At 39.3% G+C, this 10,722-nt stretch overlaps 1 protein-coding gene and 1 pseudogene across 1 annotated transcript; both read right to left on the bottom strand.

Annotated features, from left to right (window-relative positions):
• Positions 1-245: 245 nt before the first annotated feature.
• On the bottom strand, positions 246-3,269 carry LOC116267006 (MDIS1-interacting receptor like kinase 2-like). Its single transcript, XM_031648583.1, has 2 exons — positions 764-3,269; positions 246-637 (listed from the first exon to the last, which is right to left on the bottom strand). The coding sequence occupies exons 1-2, from the start codon at positions 3,267-3,269 to the stop codon at positions 246-248; spliced, it is 2,898 nt and encodes a 965-aa protein (XP_031504443.1).
• A 5,650-nt stretch (positions 3,270-8,919) lies between these two features.
• On the bottom strand, positions 8,920-9,590 carry LOC116266932 (BURP domain-containing protein 5-like; annotated as a pseudogene).
• Positions 9,591-10,722: the final 1,132 nt, after the last annotated feature.

Here is a 10,722-nt window from a genome sequence, read left to right as displayed (position 1 = left end):
ATAGAGGAGAGACGATGACAACAAAGAAGAAGAGTAGAGAGCTCATGTTATCCATTTGGCTCAAACGCAATCTTGGATTGCAACAAAGTTCCAACCAATGGTCCTTAAATTTTACAATGTCATTTTATATGAACCGACAATGTTGGCAATCTGGATTTTAAAAGATACCACAGATTTTACAAAAGCAGAAAACGATTGTGGCTTGTCCATCCAATCAACTAGGCCGACTCATGAGACCGACAAGCTTACTTCCTCGGTTGGTGGTGCCAGTAGGCGCTCCAATTCTTCATATCGGTTTGAGTGATTGTCTTTAAGGCTTTGAACAAATGATGCGTTCTGCCGGGAGAGGAAAGATGCAGAGAAACAGAGCGCATTGTAGGCCGTGATTCCGGTTTCATGTCTATGCACATGACTGCAAGCTTGGCTACAGCAGCCACCATCTCTGCTTCTTGGTCCCCTGGAGCTGGTATTCGTTGGTCCAGCACATCCCAGAGCTTTACATCAAGCTTTTGCTTTGTGAGAATAACCAAAGATGATAGTAGTTCCCCTGGGTGCCTTCCCATTAGAATTTCAAGAGCTACCACCCCAAAGCTGTAGACATCACACTTCTCTGTTACTCTCATGGTATATGCCAACTCTGCAGCAAATTAGTCATCTTTAGTTAGCACCCACAAAAAATAAACATGGTTTATTGATGGATCTAATGGGGTAAGGCCACTATAAAGCAAAAATCGCTGCATGCTAAAAAAATTCTATTGCGTACCTGGTGCCATGTAGCCTTGTGTCCCTGCAAGGCCAGTCCAATTTGATGAATCTGGGTTTAGTAATCTTGCGGTTCCAAAGTCAGAAACACATGCATCAAAATCTGGATGTAACAAAATATTCTTGCTAGAGATGTCGCGATGGATTATTGGAATTGAATGATCATGATGCATGTATGACAAAGCATTGGCAACACCATTTACGATATTCACCCTCTTTTCCCAATCTAATCTCTTTGCCTCTTCATTATTGCTTAGTATTTTTGCCAAGCATCCCCTCTCTACATATTCATAGACCAAAAATGAGCATTGAGGATGCTTACAAGATCCATAGAGCTTGACTATGTTTCTGTGGCGGACTTCCGTCAATGTCTTAATCTCATTTCTAAATCCTGAGTCTGTTAGCACATCATTATCCATTTGATTGAACTTCTTCACGGCCACTATTTGACTTGTGGGGAGTTCAACCTTATAAACACTACCATGTGCTCCTGTACCAACAATATACTCGTCACTGAAATTCTTTGTAGCATTGACAATATCCTCATAAGCAAGTCTACCATCATAGTTCCACACGGAAAACAGATCATTTCCATGGTAAGTTTCGAAGTTGATGCTCCCCTTATCTTGCCTTCTTTGGGTTACTTTTTGACAAACTGTAAAACTTCCAATGACAAGGAATAGGAGGACGAGAACTGCAGAAACTGGAGTAATAATGGCCGCCAGTGTTCGACTTTTCTTTTGACTTTTCGCCCCCTCGGGAGGCTTGCATGGTTGCAAATTAACTCCTCCACATAAGTCAAGGTTACCTGTAAATGATTGTGCTGAAGCATTCTGGAAAGCAGGGTTCTTTGGGAGCGGGCCTGTGAGACTGTTAAAGGACAAATCAACTGAAGTCAAACTAACCATTCCAGCCAAAGATGATGGGATTGTACCTATGAGCTTGTTATGGGAAAGATTGAGCTTCGCCAGATGATTTAACTTCCCAAGTTGGTCTGGTATTGACCCTGTTAGCATGTTACGGCTAAGATCTAGCAGCATAGATAGTCCTGCCAAGTTCCCAAGCTCTTCAGGTATTGGTCCGCTAAGGTTGTTGGATGACAAATCCAATTGTAGCAAATTTTTTAACATACCAATCTCTGATGGTATGCCACCTGAAATATGATTGTTGCTCATATCTATCTTCAGCAAGAACGAAAGTTCCCCTATTCCTCTTGGAATCTCTCCTGTTATGTAATTGGTAGAAATGTGTATTTCCACTAATTTTGGCATTTGAGAGATTGAACTCGGGATCTTCCCAGTGACGTGGTTATTAGAGAAATCCATGTATTGAAGATTACGGCATCTGCTCCAGTTTGGTGAGAGCTCTCCCATTAGTTGATTGTTGCTCATGCAAATGCGGGACAGGATCGGATAGGATCCAAATGCCTCTGAAATGTTTCCACTAAGTTGATTCCTACTTAAAGTGAGTTTATGTAAGCTTGTACAATTCCTCAAGCTTTCTGGTATTGATCCAGTGAAATGGTTGTTGTAAGCAGAAAATTTGACGAGCTTACCACCCTTACATACTTCTGATGGTAAAGAACCAGAGAGATTGTTAACTGAAAGGAGTAACCAGCCTAGACCTGTGACATTATTCATTTGAGGAGGTAGAGTGCCAAAGAGGCTGTTATTGCTCAGATTTAAATAGTAAAGGCCAGACAAGTTACCTATTGAAGGAGGGATTGATCCTGGAAGAACATTAGATTGCAGATCTAATTGGATGAGCTTATTGAGCTTCCACAATTCTGGTGGAATGGTCCCAGTCAAAAAATTAAAGCCTAGGAACAAACTGTGCAGATTGGACAAGTTACCTATCTGAGTTGGAATTGAACCAGTAAGTGAGTTGGTATCAAGGTCCAAGAAGTTGAGAATTGTGAGCTCTCCTACCGTCTGTGGAATAGTCCCAGTAAGATGGTTGTCACGGATGAGTAAATTCACTAGACTAGATAATTGTCCAATAGAAGTAGGGAGAGGGCCCGTGAGCGAGTTGAATGACATGTCTATAGAAACAAGGTTCTTAAGATTGGCCATACTTTCCGGTAAGCTGCCAGAAAACTGATTCACCGACAGGTCAAGGAAGGAAAGTTTGGAGAGGTTGCCTATACCGTCCGGAATGCTTCCATAAAAATTGTTACCTCTAAGATCCAAATATGCAAGACTTGGGAAGGCAGCAAAGTCGAAATGGTCGAGCGTACCTCGAAGATCCTGGTTTTGAAGACTTATCTTGACAAGACTCGTGTTGTCACCGCTGCAAGCTATCCCATCCCAGTGGCAGGGGGCATAGCTAGAGTTGAGGAACGACCAAGAAGAATTCAGTACATGGGCAGCTTGGAGACTGTCTCTCCACTTGAGAAGCGCTTCTGCTTCTGCCTTCAGCGGCTGTGCAGCCGTCTTTCTTGGTGAACATATACTCAAAAGAAAGAACAAAAGCTGCAGCAGCAGTTCCCTTCTCATGGTTGATGCCATCGTTTCTGGTGCCACAGAGATTAACTGTTATTTGGAATTCATTAATATAAATATAAAGGTGGGAGGCTAGACTTGAGGATCGTGACAAGATTTGGAGAGTGAACTTTGCGTGGGGTGAATACCGAGAGCATGATGTTGACGAGGAGGACCAATTCATGAGGAAAGGACCGCGTTATTGCTTTCAGATTATTATTTCTTTGCCGTTTGAATCGTTGTTCATTCTTTTTTAGAAAAACGGATCTCAAATGAGATAAGATTATTATTTCATACCGCCGAAGCCGACAACAACCTTGTGTTTTTAATAAAGGCACCCTTTTTTTTTTCTCTTTATTTCTCATCCATTGCTTCATTTTTAATTTTCTTTCAGTGGTATCAAAGTGACAGTAGGATTCTCCTTTTGGCTGACAAACAGACAGTCATGGCTTTAGATCGTATATATATGTCAGAAAATGATATTTGTATGTATACTCATATAAAATATGTTTCATTTATTTATTAAAAAAAAAAATTTATGAATAATAACTCAACTTTTGACATATTTATAAATAACCGCCTAGGAATTATTCATGAATGTTAAATTATATTTTCAAAACTTTAACAGGGGCCAAAATATAATTTTTCAAAAATTTTTATGTAGGATTTTTCAAAATTTTGTAAAATTTAACATATACATTTTTCTTGACAGAAATTTCCAGCCAAGAAGCAAATTCTTTTTTTTTCTTCAAAAAAAAAAAAAAAAAGAAAAGGTTGGGGAACAATAATATATGAATCAGCAAATTAAGGCGTCGTCGATCGGTCTGGTTTCAATCCCGCATTGTCTGCCAAGAGTAAGCAATTGCCTGTAGGAGCTCAAGCTTACATGTGTACTTGTTCTTTTGTCAATTTCTTTTGTCCATTCCTACTAATGTACAGAAAAGATCTTAAATTGGAGACTGCTTTTAGTGCATTAATTTTGTCGGATACCAACATGTTGTACCCAACATATGCTTTGGAAGATTGAGGATGTTAACAGATCAGATTCAAATGCGATCTACTTTCAGTTATATTGGCTTTTTTTTGTTTTTTTTTTTGGTTGTTCACATAGTCAGGTTTAAATTTGGGTGAAAAAAGTAGTGTCAAAATCTCAATCTGAAATCTAATTTCATAATCTGAATTCAATATTTGAATCCGAATTTTAAATTCAAAACGTAAGGGCATTAGCTATGGAATATTTATTAAAAACTAAATCTGATTTTAATTTGAATTTGATTGGACATTATTTCTTAAATATGAATCTAACCTCAGGTACCTTTTTATATCTCTAACTAAGATGTTAAAGAGGTTCCAGAAAGCCTTTTAGATTGCATTGTTACTCTCACGAGGGCCAAGGTTTATCTTACCGAATTCCAAAAAAAAGAAAGACAAATATGTTGGAAAATTTTAAAAATTATGATTTTCGAAAATAAATATTATGCATAATCACGAAGAAACGACGTATGCCCAAATGCAAGGTGGAGTCACGGGAGGTGTCGTTGGGCTGATACTCTACTCATTTTCCAAAAGCGAGGCTTCTTCTTCTTTAACAAGCTAACATCTCTGCGGAAGGAAGAGCTAGAGATCGACCAATTTCTCATGCCAGTTATGAAGATGTTCCTTTATAAGCCAATCTAATTTTTTTCAAACGTCAATCATGCGTTCCTTTATTTCATGGTGAAAAATCGTTTTATAAGGGCCAATATTCCATTCGCTTCTGCTCTCCCACAGATCCACTTCACGATCTTGGATAGCTTTACCAAAAATTCAACTTAAAATGTCATTTTTATATGAATTTGGAATATGTATCTTAAAAGACACGACAGATTTTACAAAAGAAGAAAACGATTGATTGTGGCTGGTTGATCCAATCAACTAGGCCTACTCATGAGAGCGACAAGCTTACGTCCTGGGTTCGTGGTGTCAGTAGATGCTCCAATTTCCATTTCCGTGAGCGCGAGGTTTGACCAAGTGCCTCCCCCCCCCCATGGTTAACCATAGGAAGATCATGAACCATGTAAACTCTATTAATGACTTTCTTTCTGCGCCTGCCTCTGAATAAACATGTTGCCATGCAGACCCACTCGCTCCACCCATTGGTAGGTGTGACCTAAACTTTTTTTTTTATATATGTTGGACCCAGTCTATGGAAGATTTTCAATTCGTTGATGCAGCAAAAAAAAGAAAAAGAAAATAGTATGAACACTAACCAAAAACGACAGATACCAACATCGACAAAACCGCAATTGGGCTCACGCGAGGTGTGGTTCACCACATTCTCCCCTTCCCGACAATGCTTCCTTTTCTAGTGGTGTTTGAGAAAAGACAAGTCACAAATCTTTTAGAGGGTTGTTGGAACTGCTTGGGTGTGGCTAGGGCGAGAGCCAAAATTTTTTCACGAAAAATGTTAAATTGTAGTTTCAAAATAATTTTCACAAGAGTGGAAATATTTATTTTTCAAAATTTTTGTATACTTAAAATGAATTTTTTAAAAATTTATGTATATATATATATATATATATGCTGGCAGTGTGGCATGTCCGTCAATCCTCTGTACTGCTGTGAAAAAAACTTTCAACGGCTCGGTTCTTTTGAAGATGGTAAGGTCTTTAGCACAAAGGAAAAGATGTTCTTATATGTATTTATGTCTACACATTTGAGCACGCATATCCACGAAATAATCCCAAATGGCAGACAACTAAAACAGGGTCACCATGCATAAGTCCATTCTTTTGCTTTTGCCTTCAACAGATTTTTATTTAGGTCATGAGCGCGAAAGAATCCAAAATGGCATACAACTAAAGCAGGGTTCTGATTTCATTAACGGGAGGTCCGATTCAAACCTGTGGTATGTTGCATTCTCACATTGCAAGCCCCTCTCTCACCAATCGATCCAGCCCCATTTTTATATGAAGAAAAATGCATTAAAATTTTACCTTTTTTAATTCCCTAATACAAAAATTTGTTTCAAAATGGTCTTACATATTATAATTTTTTTTTTAAAAAAAAATTGATACCGCTGAGGAACTTTAGATTTTTATGGGTACCACTTGTGGGGTGAGTCACAGGGACGTGCGTTCGTGGATAAGAAATTAAATATCTTAGGCTTTATTGCTTTTATATATGCCTAGCAAAAAGAACCTTTGTGACTCCCAAGTTTTCATATTCCACTTTCCTTTCATTTTTAGAGTTTTGTTTAGATTTTAATTGCATGACATTTGGTCCAGAAATAATTACCTAAATTTTTGCAATTATTTATTTGATTAAGCATCATGCTAGCTCTGTCTTCGAAGCCAATAAGGGATTGCTTAATGGCCCACCACTGATCAGTTCAAATATGCTTTATTACATCAAATGCATCGGGATAACAAGCATTAAAATGTTACGATTTAACTTGATTTTGTCAAGTTAGTCCTAATATTTCATTGTTCTTGAATGCATCTCTATCATCAAACAATTCTTGTCTTCTTTCATGCCAACTCTATAGACACTAGCATGTGGTCGTCGTTTAGAACCAGGCGACCCAAAAGACGTGTGCTGCAACTAATATGTGTTGTCATATAAAAGGGTATGAATCTTTTCAACAACAAAAAATTATAGTTATTGTTAAGCGATTGCCGGAAATGGCTGAACCTAAGCATTTAGATCCCAGCTCTTTCTGTTCTCGTTTCTCCTCCTTTATTCTCTACCGCTGTGACAGATCATTTTACTATGTATTGGGTGGGAGGACTGGTGGACTGACAGTATCCTACTCTGGCAGTTGCCCACACTCCTCCGCCCCTCGGAAGGAGCCGATCTGCCTCTTGAATTTGAGCATGGGATTGAACCACCCCTGATGTTCGTTGATTTATAAATATGTCAAAGGTTTGAGCGGTTACTTGTTAATTTTCTCGATTTATTGTTCCTTTGTATGTCATGACATATACAGGAGACATGTTCAATATCTTTCCTCCAAATATGACAAGTTAATCAACTGATCAATGGTCGTCAACTCAAAGATCGACGTCCCAAACAATAAGTGGACGGTGAATATGGAAAACTTGGAAAAGGAAGGCAAGCTGGGATGGAAGATCTGTCTCTGTATTCTGTCATCAAAATGGGAAAATCATGCCATTAGATTTCGCCGCTGGGATGGAAGATCTGTCGCTGTATTCTGTCATCGAAATGGTAATAGCACATGGTGATCAAAGAACCAGAGGCTCTGTTCTCTCTGGAACCCGTCACCCTTCACGAGGAGGCCTTGGATCTTAAGAAGATCACATACCAGGACATTTTCTTACGTTAGTTGGGTATTCAACGTAAACATCAATATTGTGTAATTGATCATAGAGCGTGGCGCCTTCTCGTGAAGTGTTTGGTTCTCATCTTTTCTCTACGGGCATTGTCAAGTTGACTGCTTGTTACCCATTGCATAAAAAATTAACACGTATGGTGACGCCTTTGCTTATAGAGGGCCATATGGCGATTTACTAATTAAAATAGCTGCATCACAAATTAATATAGTGATGGTGTTGGAAAATGTTTAAAAATCTGCATATGTTAATATGGTGATGATGTTAAAAAAGTTGTGGTTTGAGACGTCCAAGAAAACAGGGCAGATAATATTAGAATCTTGTCTATTTTGAGCATGAAGGCAGTGAAAGCTCAGTAAAATTGACCATGTATGGCGTCCAACCTTTTTTTTTATCATCTTTTTCAACGAAGAGGTTTGTGTAGACAAGTAAACAGAGATACTCTGTTTTTGTATACATGTACGATGCATCGCCTTTCAGCGTATACAGTTCATAATTCATTTGCCTTTCTTTTGTTTTTTCACCTTTCATGCAGGGCAGAGGTCTCAGCTTATAAGGTTGGGTTTCCTTTACAGGTGTACATGGTTGATATTTCTCTCTTCCTTTCTCCATGAATTTCGGTTGGAGTAAAACAACATGAAATAAGATAATCTGGTGCAAAGCATTCAGCAAGTTTCCTGACAATGACAATAGATTCGATTGATAGGTCCAGAGCATGTGTCTAGCAGCTGAGAATAAAGGAAGACAAACAGACTTGCCCACATGGTCATCGCAACCAATTCATAATAAAATGAATGACGGTCACCGTAGATAATAAGCAAATAATTTTTGAGGTGCACCAATATTATTATATAAAATTAGTATAAAAATAGATGAGACTAACTAATATGTAAATAAATAGATTGCTGGAACTGTGTAGGCAACTGCCCACATAAGCTCACATGTAGCTTCCCCCGTTAGTGCGTGCCTCATTATCAAACATATAAACTACCAATTTCCAAACTTCCATACTCTATGTTTCCAACGCAACATGCATATATAAGTTCAGACAATAATTTAACATAATGTTAAGACCTTACATTTGGGCAGATGAGCATACAAGCGTGACACATTCTATATTGGAAAAGCTATCACATAACAACTAAATAGGGTGGGAGTTGCATCAAGTATTTTTAACTTAATGCTTACACTTGACGCGACTTGGGCTACACGTCTGACGGCAAAGAGCAGCAGACATAAGGCAAGCTATAGCTTTCTGACGCCAAACGACAAAGAGTCGTGTCAAAGAGTCGTAGACATAAGGCAAGCTACCGGATCAATGCCATTTTATTTTCTATCGGTTCATTCTAGTTTATCACTAGGACACGGCTGGCGCATACTAAGGAGGTAGCAGGAAGGTCATCTGGAACCCAGGCGAGATCCTTTAGAATGAAGTGGCAAATGGGAACAGTTCCCGGTTTCACACCCAGCAACAGGAAGCTCGCGTGTCCAGGATTCCAATTTGATGTATCAAAATGGCACAAAGCAATAGCGTTTACTCGGCAACCAATGGCACCATATATGGCCGTGTTCCTGCAAAATTGTGGCAGTAGAACACTGCACAAGGAAACATCGTCTCATGGCATGTCACGACTTTATGGGACATCAGCCTCCCCCCACCAACACCTACCCTGTAACTCCTGGCCTTCACCTCCTCCTCTTTGTTAACAACAGAAGTGACGGCGGCGTGAATCTCACTGGTTCCGAATTCTGCGACGATGAAATCGATCAAGGATTCCAGTGATGTTGCACAATACTTAACTTCCCATTTAAGTACAGGCATCTCGCAATTGGCAAGCGTTTGCCTAGTAAGAGATGCGTGCTCAGAGTTGGGTTGAATGGAGAGCATCTTAAGGATGGTAGTGAGATTGGTGGATGAGAAAGGAATAGCTTCGGCTTGTTGGCGTGGCAACAAAGTTGGCTCAGAGCTGACATTGTGGCCACCGCTAGAGGCATATGATTCAGGTCTGATCATCATGGATGGTGATGTTCATCTTGCTACCAGGCTGCAGGTCTTCTCTTAGGAAATAAAGAGGTGCAAGATCCGGTGACCAATTGACGTTGGACGAATCATGGTTTTGCCCCAGTGCACCCCACCTACTAATCCAAGGCCGGATTCCTGGGCCACCAAATCCTGCAGGAAGTAATTAAGAAGGACAAGTTTTGTCAACTTACTTAGTTATGATTTGGAAAAACTCGATTATATATATATATATATATATGACATACTACTAGTTCTCTAGTCCATATGTTCCAGAAAATGGAGTGTTTTTTTTGTTGTGGCATAAAAATAAAAAATACCGCACCAAAAACAATAAAATTTATCATTTTTTGTGCACAAACGTTTGCCGAAACCATTTTCCCACCAAATTTAGCCGTGTCTTCAGATTACACACCTTTTGCTTGTGAACAGAAAAGAATTGGTAGCTTCTTTCTCTAAATTGAAGACTCGATTCAATGAGTTCTCGCAGCAATGACAGCAGCTCTTTCAAAAAGTTACTTTCAACCCTTACTAGATGCTTTTGAGAGAGAGAGAGAGAGAGTACCTAATATCTTTGAAGAGGATGGTATGGGAGCTTGAATGGCATTGGGCATGGGAGTGCTGGGGAAGACCTCATTCCAGTAAGCTTTTATAGTGAGAGAGCTACTGTTTGTGTTTGTTGCCTCAACAAGCTGGTAAGAGGGAGAAAAAAAACAAAAAAGAAAGGGAAACAACCATCATCCACCATATATGCTGCACTTCGAGTTGGATAAATACTGAGAACCTTTTTTGATAATGAAAATTCCTCCTTGTTTGAGACGATGGTGTTTGCAGCGTTGTGGGTGTTGATGAATAGGAGCACTTACCAAGAGGAGAGTTGAGAGTGAGAAGAATGAAATCCAGCAGCCCATTGTAGTAAGCTGGCTCGAACTCAAATGATCATCTGCATGGAGAAGGCGGCAATCGTCTCTCCATTTTATAGGGCTAATAAGGGCCGATATCTTCTTCTTTTCTTTTTCCGCCTGATAATTATATCTAGACGCTGCTCATAGTGTTGTTTATATCCTGAAAATATCGCGATAAGATATGGTAAGTGAGGTACTCCATCAGGTAAATGCATATTTTCCAT

Source organism: Nymphaea colorata, chromosome 1 (assembly GCF_008831285.2).
Source record: "Nymphaea colorata isolate Beijing-Zhang1983 chromosome 1, ASM883128v2, whole genome shotgun sequence".
Taxonomy (NCBI): Eukaryota; Viridiplantae; Streptophyta; class Magnoliopsida; order Nymphaeales; family Nymphaeaceae; genus Nymphaea; species Nymphaea colorata.
This window is presented reverse-complemented; position numbering and strand designations above follow the sequence as displayed.